We start from the raw sequence: 22,368 nt of genomic DNA, 5'->3' as shown, positions 1-22,368 counted from the left end.
ATTTTATTATACTTCAATTTTGTACCAAATGTCATTCCAATTGAATTTCACATGTTCAAAATTTATGCCAAGTGTCCCTTCAATTTAAAACCACTCCTAATCCATTTAAATAGAGCCCTAGGCTTTGTGGGGGACTTCTTAACTCACATATAAATTCAGTACTTCATCTAACTGGTAGATTTTTCTCCTTTGATTTTTTTTTTTTTTTTTAACTTTGAAAATATCATAAAATGCAAATGAATCATTGTTGACATGACAATGGAGGCCCCCAACGTTACAAAATTGGCCCCGGCATCCTTCCTTAAACAAACCCTCAAGGTCAAGGAGAACCTTGAAAGTTCCTACATGCCTCTACTACCTCTAAAGACTATCCATCATTGTTAAATCAACTATCTTTCTTAAGCTTAAAGGTAAAATTGCAAAACAGTAAGAAAAAAAAAGATTCACTAGATTGTAAAAGTCTATCGGGTGGAGGAATCAAACTCGGGTTAAAAATCCCTTAATCAGGAAGATTCCTAGACCACCAACAGCTAATGTGAGCATAACTGTGATGGGTTCAACATCAGCTATAAGGCTTCTCTTGTTTGTTGTTTTTACTTGGCGAGACCTCTCTCCTAAATTGTCACGGACAAGATTGTTAAGATTGTCCAATTGATGGATGATTTGACGTTGTCCCCGTGCAACACCTGATATCTGGTTTCAAAGCAGAGGCAAACAAATTTAAAATATGAAAATGAATCACCGGCCAACAAGCAATCATGTTTGGGAAATGACTTTTGGAGACTAGATATGAAAATAGTATAGAACTTTTTATAAACCTCATGATCAAATCTTTGTTCAAAACATAGAGCATGCAATTATAAGAGCATAATAAGAACGATCCACAGCCAAATGAAATAGTTAAGTCTCTTCTGATCAAGAAATTATCAGAATATGAAAGGAAATGCACCTCCCACCAGAACTTGAACTTTCAGTGTTTCAATAATGTAACTGTGCAATTTCTCATTCATAACGAATATTGTTCTACAAGCTCTCAATTGTTTTTGGTATTTTGATCTAATAGTAAATATCCTCTTTTTTCTTTTCTTTTTTCCTTCTTTTTCTTTTTCTTTTTTAATTTTTTAATTTTTTAATGGATGAATTCTTCTATGAATTCTCCCACGTGGCACAATTTTCTCACAAATAATCTCCTATCTATCACAACTAGTCAGTCTGAAGCCACAAGAAGTTATGTATCAGCTGAAGTGACAGGTTGTTATTGGTGTATAATAAAAATGATGTAAATGGCAGTCTCATGTGAAACTAATGTTGCACTAATCACAATCTACCACCTCAGACTGGAGAAATTTGTTGTGGTTGTGACATTGTTACTACCACAATATATCAATTACTACAACACAAATTAGACCAATGCCAGGAGGTAAAAGCCCTATTGCCTTGATTCTAGAGACCTAGGTTCAAAACCCATGCGTGTGCAAACTGACTAATATCTAATAATTATAAAATTTATTTATTTATTTATTTATTTTATAAAAAGAGTAACTAGTCAATGAAAAAAAAATACCTAACCTCGCTCATCAATCAACTTTTATTCTCTTTTCATTTTTTTTCCTTTGGTAGCAGTGTGAGTATGCAAATAAAGGAACATATATAAACCTGACTGAATTACAAACTTACCAAAAGATTTAATTGATAACTTTCTAGTTATATACACTATATTCTAAACAACACAAATATTGTAAGGTGTCATCATAGCAAGCAGCACAACATCTCAATTTCATCTCAACGTGTCTCTTATAGTTATTAACCTATAGAGCTATAAAAACAGAGGGGAAAAAATTGTAGGGGTATGAAGAGATTATTTTAATACCTCTTCCATCAAAGGAGATTCCTTAGCCAACTGGGAGGAAGATGATGAATTAGGCATTATAGATCCAGTCAATGAACCATTGCCTAAACTAGAGATGAAGTAAGAAGTGGGAGCAGAGCCATTGCAGGTGTCAGCTTGAGCAGACATGTTTTGTTGGCTGGGAGAATTTCTCTTGATGGTTAACTTCGAATTCATCTCTTCAATACGATTTGTAAATTCATCCATTCTATCATTCAGAGAGGTAATTTGCTCTAAAAGCTGAGTAAAGACCCCCTAGCAAAAATGAGTAAATAAATAAAGAAAAAAAGAAAGGCAGATTGACAATCTATATATATATATATATAGATTGCTAGTATTGTAGGAAAAGCACAATATCAGAAGCACTAAGAATAATGCAAGTCTACCTGATTCGCCGGCATTGAAGGGGACTCCGAGTTTCTATCATCAAACCTTTGACCGTTGGCACTATATCCAGTAAGCTTTGCCAGATTTTTGTCCCTCTGGGTTGTATACGAATGTGACATACCACTGTTCAAAATCTCATTGTCACTCAAAGACAGAAAACTTTAACTGAAGATAAAGAAGAAGAAAAAATGACAAAGAACAGATTTGAGAAATTGTCAGTGGTTGATTTAAAACCTAGAGTGGGAAAGAAATTCATTTCATAAAGCACGTGCACATAGTCTCACATACAACTTGTTTTGAGGCTTTGGGCCATTTGGCTTTGACGTAGAATCCTTTAGAAACAGACTTTCTTCTCTTGAACATGGTCCAAAATTGTCTTTGGTATCAGTCTATGACATAACTAGATCTTCACCCCTCAAATGAGTTCCAATAAAATATGAATCTATGGGAAACACTAATCTTGTATGGAAGACTACGTGTTCTTTACTTAGTTTCTCAAGACAATAACAATATCACATAACAAGAGAATATAATTTATCACATGGAAAGTCTAGCAACGGATTGGAATGAATATCTGTTTTTAGAACATAGAAGATATATTACAAGTTGCCAAGATGGAAAAGAATCTGTATTGCTAGAGTAAGAGACTTTAATTCTAGAAACCACTTTGAGTTCTCACCAGGCTGGTTTCTACTTTTAAGGCTGTACTCCTAACTGACAAAAGAGAAAAAGGGACCATACATCCTTGGTGACACAGCACTGCATATGACTTCATAGAGACGAAGAAAAACCAAATTCCAAGCAAAGACATGGACATGCTCTTTGCAATTTCAAATCCACAGAATTATAGCTTATAACCTGCTAAAAGTTGAATTGAAATTCAAGTTACCAACTCAAACAATTGAAAAGCACTCGTAACACGAACAAATATATCCAATTCTGAAATTGGTAAATCTCAGACATTGATCTACCGGCTTAGGTTGTCTAGCACACTAGTCAGAATACAGTGTCAACATCTATGTATTAAATCACAACAAGAATAACTAGAGAAAAGGACCAGAAAAGTGCACCTCTTAAGATGCTTATTTCTCATGGCAACTCTATCTGCAGAGGCTCTAGAAAGTGCTTCTTTGGGGCTTGAAACCAGATCCTCATCCAGGCTGAGCTTCGTCTTTAAATCTTCCGGCAGGGCCTGTGGCATGATTAGATCACAACTACCAATGCATGGAATTGAAAGGCATTATAAAGTTTTGGAATTTTCATACCATGACCTCATTTACAAGCTTTTCCAGTTGAATTTGTTCGATATAAGTACGAGGAACATATGAACCTTCCAATCCCAGCTGCTCAGCAACATATTTTACAACTGAGCGATCCTTTCCTTGCACCTTTTTACCAAAAAACAAGATATTTAGATCTGTGCAGAGCCCAAATAGAGGGCTTCAAAGAGAGCTCAGAAAATGAATGATTAAAGAGTTGCATTAAGCACCATAATCAGAAACTATAACATCTGAGTCTCATAGATTTATACCTTAGCCTCAACCACTTATGCTGCATCACAATTGACAATAAAGTACAACAAATATTTTTACTGAAATGAAAGATTAGGCAATAACAACTCCATGAGCCAGTCCAGGCTGGGCCAGGCCAATACTTTTCCCCTTAGGGTTGGGCCTTGGCCGATAGTACCAGGTTCTAAGGTAAGGCCAAATGTTGGCCCACACAAAGAATGTTCTTGGTACAGGTCCAGACAAAACTGGCACAGCCCAGCTACAGATAGCCATATTAAAGAGAATTGAAGCATATGCCTAAGCATAGGTTAGATAGAACTAAAAGTTTACAATATTCATAGAACCCTATCTGATTATTAAGTAATAAATAGATGAAGGTGCAAAAATATAGAGGTACCTGAACATAATGACGATTTACTTGCTCTAGCCAATCAATTTTTACAGAGACCCTATCATCTGAGAATACATGGCTGCTTCTCTTAAGGATAGATGCTATTGTGTATCCCAAGGCCATTAGCCCACCAAGAAGACGAACACTGACCTCAAACGTAATTCTTGGTGAAATGACAAATGGATTATCAGTCACCCATTCCTGAAAAATAGAAGTACAAGCCATCGATTAGGTGGGATGCCAAGGATAAGGGAAATTTATCCCATTATCTCAAGGTCAAACTGGCTGTCATAAATGGTGACATCATATTCTAACACAAAGCTTCTAGCCTTATCATGTATAAGAGAAAGTGACATTCCTTAGGACTTCCAAGCATCATATTTTGACAGAGAACGTAATGCAGTAACAAGGAGGTCTGTAAAAGTTGAAAAAAACTGCAAGAGAATGTAAAAAATAAAAATGTAGACGGGAATTTTTAATGAGAATCTATTCTGATGGCAAGAATTGACATAGCATGACAAAACTTGTCTTGTTTATCCCTCAAATTCATCTTCTGCTCCTTACATGCATGTAGATGAGCCAACTTACATTCATTTTGGGGATGTGCAAGTATAAATTTTGACCTAGGACAAATTGGGGAGTTTTTCTGTATGTGATTGTGGTGTGCTAAGGTTTAATAGAATTTGTGTATCTAGGGTTTAGAGTTGTAGAAGAATGGGTTAGGGCTTAAAATTGGCTAGGGTTTGATGAGTTTTTTTATTGCTATTTGATAAAGAAAGTACATGAGGGTTAAGGGTTTTAATAGGTAAGAGAGAAAATTTCATTTAGTGTTGAAATAAAGATAGGAAGAAACTGAAATTGAATTTCTCCACAATCTGTAACAGCAACAGAAACATGAAATCCTTTTATATGAAGCTATTTCTAGGACCATACCCTTACTAAACAAACAAGTCAAGATACAGAGCCATAAAAAACAGTGTTATTTCTCGAAATATGCTAGGCACTAAAATATTCAGGATGCACAATAATAGGAACAATAATAATTGGTTTTTAAGAGGCAAACCTCAAACATGAGACTGTATTTTCCATCTTTATTCCGCATCCGTAAATATGATTGGCAAGATTCTGGATCTTCACCAGGTGGCAGAAGGTATATATCATAAGTCTGTTCTTTTGTTTCAGTACGATTTTCACTGAAAACAGCCTTGACTTTGTCCTCAGTCACCATCCTTGTTGACTACAATAAAAGGTAGCACTCAGTTATCAATGTAGACAAAGACGTAGTATTTGAGAACCATTGATAAAAGAAACAAAATAAGAAGTAAAGTATGAATAACATAGATAATAACCTTTAATATATAAGTAGGACTCTGAAATCCAGTAAAAGGATTGAATTTGTTGATGATTTTAATATGTGCTGTTTGTAGATCTGGCTCGATAAAGGCCTTGTACATTGGATATACCTGTTGATAAAAGTATACTTGAGAACTTCCAAAAAAGTTATAATTCTTAAATATAACGATTAAAAGGAGTGTGTGTGTGTGTGGGGGGGGTGGGGGTGGGGGTGGGGGGGGGTGTGTTGGGGAAATGGGGAGCCCAAAACAAACCGTTTCAGATATTTGATGAATTATCTCTTCTGGTTCTTGGCCAGCACGTTGTATATCCCGTAAAACCCGTTTGACGAGGTCAAAGTGAACTCCACCAGTTACAGACACACGAAGGTCCAGTAGAGGTCGCAACCTTTCACTCAAAGCATAGATGCCCTCAATGATCACAATGCGGGAGGTTGGGACTTCAAGTGTCCTGTCATAGATATATGCATTTAGATACCTACCAGGTGAATATGAAAGAGTTGTAGAAATTTAACCAGAAAATATATATTTAAAAAAAAGTTTTGGAAAACCATATACATTAACAGAATCAGAGTTGAATATGGCTTTTGATTTCAAGATATAGAGAGGATATATTACCCAATCAGAGTTGAATTTCCTTATCTTTTTGGTTCTTGGGTGGGGAGGTGGTTCAGAATACAAAATATAGATCTTTTCAATAATGAAAGAGGTTGCAAAATTGGCACGGTCCCAATCCCCTACCTTACAATATATTAGTATATGAAAGAACACAATAACCACTACTTTTTAAGTCTGATAACAGAAAAACTCAGGATGTCATTATGTTCATCATTCCGAATGAAAAATATGAAAAACTCCATTGTTAGCTTTGAATACTTGCAAACAACAACAATAACAAGTCTTTGTACCAAATTTTTGGGGTCGGCTATAGATCCTCAATAGATTATTTAGGGTCAGCCACATATATTCTTTTCCTTTATTAAGTTCTATCTGAAGTCGTATTCTTTGTTACCCCCTTAATTGATAAGTCAATTTTTATTAATTCTACTAATGTTATTTTAGGGCTTCCTTTACCTTTTTAAATTCCCTTAACTTGGAATCTTGGATCAACTTACATTTTATTACCAGTGCATTAATCACTCTCCCCTGAACAAAAAATGTCGTACCCAATGCACAAAGCTCTTACTTTTGTCGGTTCTACGAGAGGTCATGGTAGGTAGCCTTACCACAATTTTTATTTTTTATTTTTTTTGGAGAGGCTAATTCCCAGACTTGAACTCGCGACCTGTTGCTTTTGGTGGAAGGCACTTACCATTGCACCAAGGCTCAACCTCTAGGCTTAGAGTCCCTACCTCTAGGCTTAGAATACTTGGGACTCTTAAAATTCACATCTAAAGTCTCCATGTATTGTTCCTTCAGCTATCATGAAACAGTATAATTTAAAACAGCTTACTCAAAGAATGAGAAGACCCATACATATTACCAAAGCTTAGAAGTATTAGATGCATGAGCAAGTACCTGTATCCCGTGCGGGAGCTAGACTTGAAATCATAAATTGGAACCTGAACCTGCTTTCCTGCCTTTAAATCATGGACATTCTGGAGCAAGGTGTCATAGTCTGTCAAGCGTGGATCTGTTTCATAAAGACATTAGAACCAACAGAGTTATGCTGTGTCTTATTTCCCAACTTGAAACTGTTAGCTTACTCTGGTTAGATATTTACAATTATAAGTGATTTCCAAAACACACTATTTGATGGAATTTGGTAATATTGTCATGTCAGCTTTACAAAAAATACACATGCATGCTCACTTCTTGCAAGTATGCAAAAGTACTACTTAACTTTAAATAAAATTTCCTTGAAACCAAACAAAATTTGGAAACAAGACGTTTATATACCGTGTGGAATACTTTACAGATATGTTCATTCACTAAAAACCAACAATCAAGGCAGAAAATAGGCTAGTTAGGGACAGCACCAAGGGCCAATACTACAAAACTTACAACCAAGAATCCTAACCATGAAACAATCATTAAATCAGGCTCCACATATCGACTGAAGATGACACAATCTTATAACAAGGTTTTTGCCTGACCATATTAGAAAAGAATTGGAAAACAGACACAGTGATGGAGCTTTTGTTCAGCATCCTATGATATGAAAAAGATAGAAATAATATTTGAAAGAAGTTGCAATTTTCATGTTTTTCCTAAAAAGGTTGTACCAAGTGCACAAACCTCCCACTTTCTGCGGGGTTTGGGAGAGGTGACAAAGAATCAGTATCCAGCCTGAAGTGATACTGTAGGCTTGAAAAATTAATGAAAATAACACAGATCCTTACTTGAAAAGTAGATAGTAGACGTTGTAAAGATTGTAAGGTGATACTAGGAGAGAGTGTAACCACTCAACATAGAGTGGTGGTACTAAATATTTTTATTAGAAGATGGAAAAGAAGAGATATTAGACAAAGAGACAAAGAAACCCAAGGATTAAGAGGTGTGGTTTTAAGGGAGAGACAAGATGTTTTTAAAGATAAAATAATCAAAGAAGGAAAGTGGAATTTAGACAAAGATGTAGATAAGATGTGGAATGAAATGGCTACTTGTATTAAAAGAGTGGCTAAAGACATACTTGGAGAATCTAAAGGATGTGGGAAACTAACTAAGGAGACTTGGTGGTGGAATACGAAGCTTCAAGCAACAATTAAATTAAAGAGAGAGGCTAAATGTAGGCTAAATGTTGGGCTTATGATAAATTATATAACAAGTTGGGGATGAAAGAGGGAGAGAAGCATATTTGTAAACTTCCTAAGACAAGGGAAATGAAAAGAAGAGACTTGAATGGTGTGCATTAAAGATCAAAGAGTGATAGTAAAAGAAGTTCACATTAAAGAGAGATGAAAAAGCTATTTTGATCAACTTTTTAATGGAAACCATATGAAAAATTGGAGCGACTTGGGTGACCCAATGGAGGATAAAAACAATAGATTTGTTTGAAGAATTAGGATGACCCGAGGTAAAGGATGCATTAGGAAGGATGAAAATGGGAAAAGTGGGACCAGATGAAATCCCCAGTGAAGTTTGAAAATGCTTGTGTGATGTGGGTGTATGATGGTTGACAAACCAATTCAATAAGATCTTAAGTATTCACAAAATGCCTAGTGATTGGAGGAGAAGTACTCAAATTTCTATTTACAAGAACAATGGGGTATTACAAAATGTACAAATTATTGTAAAATAAACTTATGAGTGACACTATAAAACTTTGGAAAGAGTGATTGAACATAGGTTAAGACATGAAACAACAATATTAGAGAATCAATTTGGTTTTATGCTAGGACATTCTACCATGAAAGCTATTTTCTCACTTAGACATCTAATGGAAAAATATAGAGAGGCTTCTAGATCTTCATATGGTTTTTAATGATCTAGAGAAAGCATATAATAGGGTCCCTAGAGAGGTCATGTGGTCGGTTTTGGAAAAGAAAGGAGTTCCTCTAACATATATTAAGTTGATTAAAGATATGTATGCCGAAGTTGTAACTAGTGTGAGAACAAGTGGAGGAATTACAAGTAAGTTTCTTATCAAAATAGGTTTGCATTAAGAGTTACCATTAAGTCCATATCTCTTTGCACTAGTGATAAATGAGCTCACTAAATTGATTCAAGAGGAAGTCCATTGGTGTATGCTTTTTGCAAATGATATAGTTTAGTGAATGAAACTAGAAGTAGAGTTAGTGGCAAGTTAGAAATTCGGTGGGACATGCTAGAATCTAAAGGCTTCTGATTAAGTAGGACTAAAACAAAATACACGGAATGTAAGTTTAGTAAAATTAGAAATACAATTGAAGGGGTGGTATGACTCAATGGCCAAGAGATACTAAATAGCGAGAGTTTTTGATATCTATTAAGTTAAAGATGGAGAGATTGAAAAGGATGTGAATCATAGGATAAGAATAAGGTGCATGAAGTGGAGAAGCGCATTAGTATGGTGTGATTGAAAAATACCTATTAAGTTAAAGGGAAAATTTTATAAGACTGTCATGTGACCAACTATGCTCTACAATACCAAATGTTGGATTTTTAAGAAGTAACATATTCATAAAATAAATAAGAATGTTAAAATGGATAAGTGGAAATACATGGAAAGATAGGATTCAAAATGAGAGAATCAGCTTAAAGATAGGAGTAGCTCCTATTGATAAAAAGATGAGAGAAAGTCGTTTGAAGCGGTCTGATCATGTTTAGAGGAGACCGATTAATGCACTGGTAAGAAAGAGGAAGTTAATCCAAGTTTAGGGAATTAAAAAATTTAGAGGAAGACCCAAAATAATATTAGTAGAAGTAATTAAAAATGACTTATTAGCTTAGAGAGTAATAGAGAATATGACTTCATATTGAACAAAATGGAGGAAAAGAATGCATGGGGCAGACCCTAAGTAAAATCTGTTGAGAATCCATAGCCAACCCCAAAATTTTGGGATTAAGGCTTGTTGTTGTACAAATGTTCCAACTTCCAAGTGTCAAGGATTCAAGGCTTAAGCACAGATAAAACACAAACCAACTGATGTGGCAAGCGCGAAGAAATATTTAGTTTTATTTAATTTGGATGTCAATTATATTTTTATTGGTGAGTTAGATTTAGTTATTATTTAGATTATTAGTATTTTTTTAATGTCCTAGACTCAAGGTTAATTTTGTAATTCAATAATTGAGATTTCTCAAGTTATTTAAATTTAGGTTTCTAAGTCAATTAGAACTAGGATTTTCCTATGTCGGTTAGAATTAGAGTTTAGTAGTATATATAAGGAGCATAATGTATTCCCGTGAAGACGGAATTATTTTGATGATGAATAAAACTTCTCTTAAAACTCCCCAATGGTCTAGTACTGACTTTGGCCAATCCTAAGGTCCCATTTGGTTGGCGTGATTTTAGTAGGGATGGAAAAAAAGGAGAGAAAAATAGGAGAAAAAAATGGAGAGGGTTATTTGATTGGGAGGGAAGAGGGGAGGGATTTTGGTGGGCCCAGGTGTTTTCTCCCCAAGCCTACCAAAATCCTCTCTCTCCAATCTGGAGAGGTTTTAAGGATGGATCTTGAGAAAACACCCCTCCCACCCACTATGTGTTAACTTGTTTTTGTTTTTGTTTTTTTTGTTTTTTTTTTTTTTTTTGCCGTCTTTCACCTCTAATACAAGAAAAATATATAATATAATGGAAATATTTTATTTTATTTTATAATTACAAAAAAAAAAATTATTTCTTGTATTATATAATAGGGGTATGAGAGTAAATTTATACAAACAATATTTTCTATCTTCTTATTTTTCTTCTCAACCAAATAAATGAGTTTTCCAACCCTCTACTTTTCCATCCTTCTAACCAAACATCATGATAGAAAACTGAAATATTTTTTATCGTCCCACTTTTCCATCACCCACCAAACGGACCTTAAGTGTTAACTATTAAAGGTTTTCACTAACTTGGTGCTAACACCAAGCAGGCCTAAGTACTTGACTCCTGAGTTATTTATCCTTAATTTATTTAATTTTATTGTCACATCAGTTTGGTTTGTCCAGCATCAAATTTGGTAGAGCAGGAGAAACCAACTCGTCAATTCATTTTGCTGATGTCAGGTAACCCACATCATGAAGCAATCTAGAGAAATGATTTCAGAAGACAGTCTACAATCCAAAATGATCACCCTCTACACAATTCTGGTAGTGAAGTAAACCTTTGAAGGGGTGCCTTGTAAGAGTTAAAGTACTACAAAGGATCCAAATCGCATAAGAGTTTTAGTACAATGGATACAAATCGCATATGATCTATGAACACGAAATATGTGTGTCAGTTGGCTGAACAGAGACAATGAAATGACATAAACAAGCAACTGTAAAGATGAACCAGAGAACAGATACACATATAGGAGGCTGCTATTGGGGTCAAGGAAAATATCAGTCCCCTGTGGCCAATGGCTAATGAAGCTGAGGAGCTTTCCAAAGGGACAATGGTGACCAGATTAATTAACATCACCTGATATTGAAAAACTTCATGGATGTTTTCTCCATCCAATTTGTGAATATATAAAAATTTGTTTGAACAGCAAGCATTTCATTAGAATTCAAAAATACATGTGTGCACACACACTCACAAATCCATAGACAATGTGTGTGAAAGTGTGTTGGTAATAGGGAAAGAATTTATGGATGAAACAGAACCACAGAAGAAAATGAGCAATCAATCAAGCCAACAACGTTCAAGCTCTGAGACTTAAAACTGTAATGTAAATCAAAATGCATATGTCAATGCTCTGCATCGGTCTGACCTGAGACTTAAGTCACTCAATTGATTAGTTTCCTCACAAGTTTCACCAATGAGCTCTAGCTCAACTGGCACTTCGTCCTCCCTTTATTATGGAATGGAGGGTAAGGTCGTGGGTTCAAAACCTATGGGTGTGTGTGTAACTTACCAATGAAAAAAAGGTTTACTCACAAGTTTGGATATTGACATTCATATATGACTACCAGGACACAATTACAGATATTATCCTGTAAGGCTTATGCAAGAACATCTCAGATATCACAGTTACTTCCAGAGAATAGTCAACCAATAAAATTTTTGAAAAAGCTCTGTAAAAGAAGAAAATGAGTAAGAAAGAGGGTTTACCATCAAAGTTGCCATCAACAATCCGGCTAGCATCATTATAATTATCCATTGAAATAACAGCAACACTGGGCATAAAACTGAGTATCTTTTCTGTAAACACTGTCTTTCCAGCACCAGAAGGACCTGCCACACCTACCAGTATTATTCCCTCATTCTTTTGGGCTAATAATTGGCATGCACGGATCACCACAAAGAAACCCTTCTCAAATGACAAAGGATCTTGTATTGAAGCAATCTCATAGCGATCACAGTCCTTTCTCTTAACCAATCGAACTTGATCTTTTAAGAGAACACCCCGTTTCTGATGTGAATCAGCACTAGAAGTATCTTGATCCATTGAACATATGCTGGCTCCCTCTGATTACAAAAAACAGATAAAGCACCAACATGAACAAATTTGAAAACATATAAGGTGAAAACTGAAAACCAAAAATTTTAAGTCACCGTGAAAAGATAAAAGGTAAGAATTTGCAATTATAAACTATATACAGTATTAATCTGCGTGAATAACATAAGCAATATTCCAAGGATTCTTGACTATGAAATGGAGAGCTTTAATTGAAAAAGTATTACAATATCCAATGAAGAAAAGAAAATTTTCGGAGCTTTCTCTCAGAAATATGTAGCATTGGTCTGTACTAGTTGGTTTGAGAGATCAAAACGATTTTGATTACATTTAAAGTAGGTAAATTAAACAGAATAGAGACAAGTCATCAAAGTTTGAGATGAACCCCACCAAAGCAAAGGAAAATTTGTCAATTTTTTCAATAGTATAAGCAAAAAGAAAAACAACATTGTCTCATACCGTACACTATCATTTATACAACAGAATGATTAAATTTCAAGAAAATGGAAACAATACTGCAGTAATTTTTGTGAAAAAAAAAAAAAAAAAAAGCCACAGAACCAAATTAAATCCATCCTTCTAAAGAGTTAATCTAGAGCAGTTCTTGCTTTGGTTGAGTAAACTCAGAAAGACATGTAAGTTTCTTACACCTAAAAAACTATGTTACTAGAAAAATAAGTGTTAATCACACTTTATTCGCTTATAGTTTTGATTTGAGCATTACATCAAACACAAAGTACTTCTAATATATTTTTTAAGACCCAAATCATCAAAATTTGCATATGTATATCACGTGTCTCAAAAAGAAACCCAGTAACAACCTTATTACAATCTGAATACTCATGAACCAGAAGCAAAAACAATTATACCACAAGTGAACATAGTGCTCGTTTTAAACAACAAGTTGGCAACTCAATCTCAAACTAAACCAAAGGTGGGTAATTTGTAATTTTCCCTAAAAACAAAGTTAGTTTTTTCCCATGGGAGAAATTAAAAGTAAGTTAGGTGATGATGTCTAGGTAAACCATGTTTACATAATAATGGGCTAGATGCATGAATCCCATCAGATATTGGTGGCAAAAGAACAAGATGCTCATTCTTCAGATAAAGTGTGAATGAAATCTACCAGCTGATGCCATGGCACTAATATACGTCCTTTTCTAAGCTAGCAATGTTTCTGTGCTCATCTAATTGAGGGCATAATACACAACTATTTCTCCCATAATGACCAACAGCAGTTTTTATTCTAACAATTGAACTTGATATTTCATGCTTCTCTTTCATATCACACAACACAGCAAAACTTACCAGTTAGTCTCCAAGCAGAACTTTAAGATTGGAGCTAATTATACAGGTAAAAATTAAAGCATTCAAAAACCTTATTTGAAAATTTGAGGTTTGGTAACAAAATTTAAGGTTTTTTTTTTTTTTTGGGGGGTGAAATAATCAAGGAAATTCATAGTCATCAGACCCTGATCATCACGAGAATCAATGGTAATGTCATAAACATCATAAATTTAATGTATAAAACTGATACATTTTCAGGTAATTCCAATATTATATCCAAGAAGTTGCTGTAGAACAGTAACCTTGAATAAACAATACAAACTATATATGTTCCATAACTTTGTCAGGACATGCTTTTGAGCATTACATCAAACACAAAGAACCAAACTAAGATTAAAAGGTCCAAAGAAACACATTTCTCACTCATCTTAAAACAATAATACAAACAAAAAAGAAAAGAAATTTGATCCAAACACCAATATAGAAAAAAAGCATAAAATAAGGATCACCCAGAAAAAGAATATCACAAAATTAACATTACCCAAAAAACACAAAACACAGAACAACCCTTTTAATACCCTATTTGGATCTAACTCTTAGTAACCGACTCAAACAACACACACAACATCAAAATGAGAATAAAAATATGAGAATTGCACATAGATAATAATTGCAACACAAACAAAACCCAGAAAAGATAAAAGATAAAAAAGACAAACCAATGTGTGATATTGGCGATTTCGGAATCACAGAGCGAGATGTTTGTTTTGAGTGGCAATGAGTAACGGTGAATTTATGAGCAAAAGAATAAAAACCCAAGTAGAAGAAGAAGAACAAGGTCGGTGGTTTCTTCAATATAATATTATTATTGGTTTCCCGCTATACAAAGGAATGTGATTTTCCGTGATTTTTTGGGAAGTGGGATTCCACACACAATCTCTCTGTGTGTAAACACTCCCAAGAGAGAAAAAGAGATTGAGAGAGAGAGAGAGAGAAAGAGAGTCACCGAGAAAGAGAGAAGACCTCTATTTTTTTATTGTTCTTTTTCTCTTTTCTTGTATATTAGTATTATTTATATATAGACTTCTAGAGTCAGTCACAGCTCGCATTCGCAAAAAGAGTGCTGTGTTGAACAAGGAAACAAAAAAAATCTAGCACCACACCCCTGTTACAAAATTTTGATGCGGTAAAGTTTGAGTGTTAGATGAAAAAAATAGTGATCAGCCACATAAGATAATTGTAAAAATATTATAATAATTATTGTGGTTTTATAATTACTCTTGAATGAAATTCTGTCATAATTAAAATATTGTTTTCATTTTTTTTTTTCCTTTTTGTGTAAATTGCTTTCACTTTTCAGCTCTAGGGCGGTTGAACAATTAGCCATGTCTGTCACAGCGTTTGTGTACCCTAAAAAATTAATATTTTTCTTTTATTGTAATAGATAATATAGAATTTGGACTTGGACAAAGTTTTCCTCCAATATTTGGAAAAAAAAATCTTCTAACCCACCACTTGGTGTTTCAAATGACCATTTACTTGTTTATCAAAAAAAAAAAAAAAAAAAAAAGACCATTTACTTGTTGATTAAAAAAAATGACCATCTACTTGTATTTTCAAAAACTTAGAGATTGTTTGGGATAGGCTGAAATTTTCAACTTATTTACAATTTTAGCTTAATTTTGCTATTATTTATGAGTCCTACTATATTTTTCGATATTATTCATAAATCTCATTGTATTATTTAGCTTATTTTTCAACTTTTTTTTTAACTTTTAGCAAAAAATTTTCAATTTCAGCTAAATAAGTTGTTCCCAAACAGACCTTTAATTTATTTAATGAATTATGTGATTTAAATTAATACACGTAGATAATTTTATGAATCATCATACAATTTCTTAGAGATTCTCCAAACAAGTTTGGAGAAAATCTTTGTCCTTTAAATTTATATTTATAAAGCGGTCCTATAATTAGGGGTATACACTGTACAATGTGGTCAAGTTTATTGCATATTTTTTATTAGAGAGTTTCGACCTATGTCGTCCATTCCTGATAATAGCTCTTTATCATCAGACCAAGACAAAAATAAGTTTTTGGGGTAGGCAGAAATTGAACCTTAGATCTCTTATTCAACCATCAGAGACTTTACCAATTGAGTTAACTGAAACCCACTAGTTTATTGCATATTTTTGCAGCCATGATGTTGTCATTTCCTTAATTCCCTTACATGCATTGGACAAAAATTGACAAGTTACCATGGTCGACTTAGGCTAATTAATGCATCTTGTTAAATTGGTTGGGCTATGTGTGTTGAGTGTGGGAAAATAACCAAATACACAAAATCATCAAAATCAAACAACTAAATACATGCCTAAATAGAATTTAAAATAAATAAATAATCCCCAACTTCTTAATTTTTTTATTGCAATTAAGAGATGGAGAGATTGACTATTTTGGGGGGGGGGGGGGAGAGAGAGAGAGCGAGAGAGAGAGAGAGAGAGAGAGAGAGAGAGAGCACATTACTTGAAATAGAACAACGGCGGCAAATGTGAAGTGTCAATGACTAAGAGCTAAAACTAAAATAGAGAAATTGAGGAGATAGAGGATGGCTGCATCTTCATAGTGAAATGATTTAAGAGAGAGAGAGAGAGAGAGAGAGAGAGAGTATTTTTTTTTTCCCCAAGAATGAAGCTAGTGGAGTGGGAGGTCGGGTTCAAATATATAATTGGGGCACCATAAAAGATCTCTTAGATTTTTAAAAAAAGAAAGAAAGAAAAAACAATAGAATGTGTATGCTATCTTTTAATGAGTTTTTCAACATTAAAATACTATTAATATTAACATGAGTGGCATTTTATTGTGCAAATTGGCCTTATATATATATATATATATATATAAATATCTATAGATAGACACACACACATGTGCGTGCATATAAACATTGTGTGTGTGTGCGCGTTATACTCATCCATAATGAGTAGAAATCTACAAAAGTTAGTGGGAATATATATGAGAGACATATGTATAGTAGTTATAAATTTTGACCCTAAATTCAAATTCTAGCTCCACCACTACCGACACCCTTCAATTCTTCCATTTCATCTTTATCTATTGTGAGCGATTATGTCAGTAATTGCCTCATGAGGTTTGGATGAAGACATTAATTGATTTCTTTTTTGTGTAAATTATATTTGAACACATATTATGTTACTTATTCAACGATTTTTTTTTCTGGTTTAGCTAATTATTAGAACCAACTTTTCTTTGGAGGCTTTACCAACTTTTTCTTATTTCCTTAGTTCTTTGGAGAATATTAGACATGGCAAAATGAGTCAAAATTTGCTAATCTGATTTGAAAATACTCGAATTTTTTTACAAGAAGTAAAACTGGGTTGATTAGTGACCAACCTTTTTTTTTTGCGGGTCAACCTGACCTATGACCTGATCCATTAATTTTTTTTTCTTTTTTTGGTGATTCCTAATTATCATCATTTTAGACAGCACAATTATAAAATAATAATAATAATGAAACTAACACATTATTGGTTTAAGTATTTGTTGTGAGCTTTATAGTACACAAGTCAAACTCAATTGGCAATATATAATGGGCATTATTATTATTATTATTATTATTAATTAATTAATTTTTTATATAAAAAAATAAAATTTTCAAATATTTTGGATAACACAATTCAAAAATATATATTTAACATCATTTAGATACAATGGCTTTAAAGAAACAATTGAGACATTTACATAACTACATGCAAATGAATTGAAAGATGAATAGTTGAGGCATTTTGGAATGAGTAAAGATTTTTAAATATTAAATAACAAAGTATATGTCAAGATAATCTGGTTATAGTAGAATTTAAAAAAAAAAAGATTAAATTCTTTAAGGATGAGGTGTCAAATCCAAGTTTTACTCCCTCTAACCCCGATGTGCCACATTATGTCATCACATATTTAAAAATAAGCACAACCACACCTAATCAATTCTAATACACGTATATATATCCAACCAAACTGGAAGTTTATTGAGATGTTATTAGGTGTGGTACGATATATTAAATTTTAAATAAAAAACTGAAGTGGTAATTTCTTATTGGATAGTGTAAAACATGAGTTCTACAACTCATCCTTATCAAATTCGAACTCTAAAAACATATATTTAAAATTATAGATATGTATAAGAAACATTCATAAGTGTAAAAAAAAGTGAAGCTAAAGTATATCAATGAAATTAGCATAAATTATAAATACTTAGTCATATTTTTTAACAATTCATGTCCAAAATAAATGGTTTTTCAATATAAATTATGATATTTCTTAGAGTGTGTTTTGCTTAACAATGACATGATATTCATAAAAGAAATTATGTATAAATAAGTAAACAATCAAACTTTAATGTATATTCTCAACTTGTAATAGAGTGTCAACCACAATTGATATTAAATTATAGAATTAGTTTTTAAAATTGTAAATGTCTTATATGTTTTAATTTTTTTTATTAAATTAGTTATTCAATAAGGCATTTGGAATTTTGCTTTATGTCTTGGGATGTTGATATTGTATAAAAATGAAACTTGTGTGTTTGTTTTAATTATTTTTTGTGCTATTTTGTTTTGATTAGTAATGTTAGAATTTGTGTAATTTAAAATTATTGAACCAATATTAATTTATTTAGCTGAGCTCATTCTTGATATAAGTGACAAAATTCAAAACAATGTATTTTACATTAAATAATTTGCTGCATTATTTTCTAATGGCAAATATATTTTTTTCCTTAATAAAGAAATTTAAATAAGAAAATACCAACCAACAATCCGATTGACTGGAACCGACCACGTCTAGATAATATAACTGGATCTTATAATTTTCATTTTCATTTCCATTTTCATTTTCTCTTTATTTTAAACTTTTTCTTCATATTTATGTACGATTATGAGACAAGAAAGACAAAAGCAATATGATCAATTACGTGTTGTGCCAAATGTAACATAACCGGCATGAGCTGTTACATGTGATTGTCCTGTTGGGTTTGATGATTGTCATTGATGAAGCCAATGAAACTTCGACACCGTAATATTATCCAACGTGCTTTGATTAGTTCCCCTTTTCAATCATTGACTGCGTGGTCTAGTACCAAGTGGATTGTTGCTTTCCGATCCCCATGATATAGAATCTGTAGTACATGGCTTTTATGGTTCAATTTTATTTCCTACTTATATTTAAATTCTAAAACTAAGTTCCTCCCTTTAATTTGTCACCTTATCTTAGCAGATCTTAATGTCAAAGGACTATACCATTCATTCATTAATTGAAGTCAAGGTTTGGTTCCAGACTTATTTGCAACTATCATATTTTACCTTATTATGTAATGATCGAAAAGACTAGTCATATAATTTTAGTCACATGCATGAATGATTTTATAAATTGTTCATAACTGGTTGGTAAGGATTACTCCAAACCTTAGAACCAAACTTTGCCCTTAGTTGAATACTGAATAGAATAGATATGCAAATTAAGGCAATCCCCGCCTATGACAAAATTGACAGTGCATAATGTCTTAAGGTGTACGTAGTAAATCATGGCATAAGACGGGCTGTACAGCAAAAGAAATGGAGAATCTGAGCTATTGGGTAGAATTAAATGTGTTACTGAGTTAAAGTACTATTACACACATGTTTCGTTAGTAACATGAGCAATTAACTTGCTTGTAATGTTCCAGCATCTTTACCAAAATTATCACGATGTCCTATTTGGTGGGTGGAGAATGGAGACTATCACTTTCATTTCTTTTTTGAGGGCATCATGATTCATGAGTTCAAATTCCTTTGGTTTGACTAGGGAGTAGTATTATTATTATTCATTATTCAGAATTAAAATAGATTGGAAAAATGATATCTAGTGAGCACTATAAATGATGGTTCTTGCAAAGAAATCGGGGTTTTTTTTTTTTTTTTTTTTCATTTATAAATAAAAGAACAATGACAAGCTCTCTATATGTATCATCCAACAGCAACTTATCATTGCATCAAAAGCTCACCCAGTAGATATTGTAGCTTCTTCTTCAACCCTCTATATAAATTATCTTGCTAAGAGTTGAATCAATGGTAATAATGGCTGGGGAAAAGATACTTTTTTTTTTACATGATTAATTTATTATATTTCCGAATAATTCAATTGTGGATTTACCATATTTTCAATCTTTTGTATTGACCTTTTTTTTTTTGGGAGAAATAAATATATATACAACCGTTAACATGATATCATGATACTCAATATTAATGATTTTTTTTCCTATATAAGTCAGTGTTTTAAGTGGAACAAAAGCTATGCAAATTATTATTTTGCCACAACAATAATCATTTTTGCAAACATGCGACTTGATCACGTCCATTTGATTAGTACATTATTATTATTATTTTTTTTTTTGAGGGTGTGATTAGTACATTATTGATTAACTAGAGTGTAATCTCGTGTATATGTATGGATACATTTAAAAATAATCACAATTACATATATATAATTTAAAATCTAATTAGATCTAGACTCTTCTGTTTTTGCATTCAATAATTTACTTGTCACAAAAATTAAAAAATTAGGTGGAACACATGCGCAAAATTAAACTACAATTAAAATTCAATTTATAATCTAATTAAATTTAGAGTTTTTAATTTTTGCACCTAATAATTTACTTGAAAAACAAATTTAAAAATTAGATGAGATACGTGGCACAAAATTAGATTTTAATTTAGAATTTAATTGGATTTTTTCTTAGTTTAGCTATTAATATATGTAGGGTTAGGATTTGTGGCCCAAGCAAAAAACAATGAATTTGTAGAGAATTGGTGAAAGAGCTAGATTGACTATGGAATTGACAACAGTTAATCACAACCCCCAAGTATAAACCAACATGAATTTACACGTAAAAATGAAATGAATTGGTGTCCGAAGAGGCATATTATTGATTATGTAGTGATTACAGTTCTTAGAGCTACAGTAAAGCCTTTCTTTCTTCTCTATTGCCTTTTTTTTCCTCATTTTCTTATCAGGAGCTTCTTTCCTTTATATAACCTCTTTCCTCATCATCTCCATCGTCCACTTGTACTTCATCTATGAACCTACTTGAGTATATGTCACGTCAAGTATCTCCTCTGACTCTTTGTAAGTGGCGGTAGGTGAGGTTACATTGTTCAGGGGTCTTCTCCACATAAATGCGGCCAGAAAAGTTGCTGCAGTGCCTTAAATACGGTGGTAGCATGATGACTTGCATAATTTGGCATAATTTATCACTTCTCAACTTTAAACTTTAGTCTAATTTTATTTATTTTTGTTGATTTTAGACTTCATTATTGTTATTTAAATTTTATTGCAGATTTGAAGGAAATAAAGATTTAACCAAATAAAAGAGACGTGAAGCAGCTAGAGAGAATATTGGGCTGAACAGAGGAATGTTTTGGGCTGAAAAGGGCACCACGACTGAACTGAAAAGAGAGGCAGCTGAACACTAAAGAGGGCTGAAACAAAAAAAAAAAAAAAAAACGTTGGAGAAAGAGGCTGAAAAAGAGCCACGTTTTGGGCTGAAAAGAGGAAGATTTTTGGGCTGAAACAGAGCAACGTTTTGGGCTAAAAAGAGGGACGTTTTTGGGCTGAAAAAGGGCAACACGTTTAGAGAAAAGGGAGGCGCTGAACTGAAAAGAGGCGCTGAACTGAGGAGAGAAAAAATACGTTCTTTGCTGGACAGAGAGCGCTGAAACTGAAAGAAGAAAAGGGAAAAAAACGCTGAAAGCTGAACCAAAGAAAAAGGCTGAAACAGAGGGGCTGAAAAAGGAGAAAAACGTTGAAACAGAGGGGCTGAAACAGAGGAAAAAAACGCTGAAACAGAGGCTGACGCTGGAAGAGAGGCTGAAGTAGAAAGAGACGAGAAGAAGCTGCGAACGCTGAAGCAGATTTTTTAGCGTTAATTTTCCTTTCAAGTCTTCTCAGAAAAATTATGGTGAATTCGTTTATGTTGAATTTAATTTTTAGCATGAACTAAATTTTCTTTATTCTAGGAAAACGATGTAATCTAATTCCGAACTATGCTTGCTTTTCCATGTTAAATTGAATTAATTCTCTTCATGTTTGTCTAATTTATTGTGAGCTTACTGCTTCTAATTAACAGGCCATTAATTAGATGATTTTGATCTTATGATTTGCCGTCGAAAGAGGGAATTATAGGATAGATCTTGAATATTTCGGCATAGGTAAATATAGAGATCGAAAGACTTGTATGAACCTGTGTAGTATTAAAATCATTGGTCTTAATGCTTTCTTGCTTTATTAAATTGCATACTCTTGTGTAAATTGATGAACAAGATAGGTTCCAATTGACTATCGAAAGAGGCTTTTGGATGTTTTTGTTGAGATTGCTAACAAACAGAGAGAATTAAATTAAATTAGCTAGATGAGTAAAGCATAGTGAGGAATTAGGTGAAATCGATTTCCTAGAAGTTTTCTTCCCATTAATTTGATCTTTGAACAACATATTTTTTTT

General features: G+C 33.1%; 1 protein-coding gene across 3 annotated transcripts; it reads right to left on the bottom strand.

Annotated features, from left to right (window-relative positions):
* Positions 1 to 221: 221 nt before the first annotated feature.
* LOC111985646 (inorganic pyrophosphatase TTM2) lies at positions 222 to 14,884 on the bottom strand. Of its 3 annotated transcripts, none has more exons than XM_024017298.2 (12): positions 14,546 to 14,883; positions 12,194 to 12,550; positions 7,048 to 7,162; positions 5,785 to 5,980; positions 5,527 to 5,640; positions 5,241 to 5,414; positions 4,184 to 4,378; positions 3,541 to 3,663; positions 3,346 to 3,467; positions 2,275 to 2,398; positions 1,871 to 2,128; positions 222 to 693 (listed from the first exon to the last, which is right to left on the bottom strand). In XM_024017298.2, exons 2-12 carry the CDS (start codon positions 12,528 to 12,530, stop codon positions 478 to 480), a joined length of 1,974 nt encoding a protein of 657 aa, XP_023873066.1. In that variant the 5' UTR covers positions 12,531 to 12,550; positions 14,546 to 14,883; the 3' UTR covers positions 222 to 477. The 3 variants fall into 3 exon arrangements, with proteins under 3 accessions (XP_023873066.1, XP_023873065.1, XP_023873067.1); XM_024017297.2 differs by having other exon boundaries at positions 378 to 693; positions 1,871 to 2,143; positions 14,546 to 14,882; XM_024017299.2 differs by lacking the exons at positions 222 to 693; positions 1,871 to 2,128; positions 2,275 to 2,398 and adding an exon at positions 2,955 to 3,133 and having other exon boundaries at positions 14,546 to 14,884.
* Positions 14,885 to 22,368: the final 7,484 nt, after the last annotated feature.

The sequence above is a fragment of the Quercus suber genome, unplaced genomic scaffold (assembly GCF_002906115.3).
Source record: "Quercus suber isolate HL8 unplaced genomic scaffold, Cork oak 2.0 scaffold_59, whole genome shotgun sequence".
Taxonomy (NCBI): domain Eukaryota; kingdom Viridiplantae; phylum Streptophyta; class Magnoliopsida; order Fagales; family Fagaceae; genus Quercus; species Quercus suber.
The sequence above is the reverse complement of the archived record's forward strand: the minus strand, read 5'-3'. Positions and strand labels throughout refer to the sequence as shown.

Coding starts and splice junctions, on each gene's coding strand:
- LOC111985646 (XM_024017297.2), bottom strand. CDS start 12,530: ATGGATCAAGATACTTCTAGTGCTGATTCACATCAGAAACGGGGTGTT. Junction 3,468..3,540: donor AGCTTGTAAATGAGGTCATG/GTATGAAAATTC, acceptor ATCATGCCACAG/GCCCTGCCGGAAGATTTAAA. Junction 694..1,870: donor AATCTCCTTTGATGGAAGAG/GTATTAAAATAA, acceptor CTTTGAAACCAG/ATATCAGGTGTTGCACGGGG.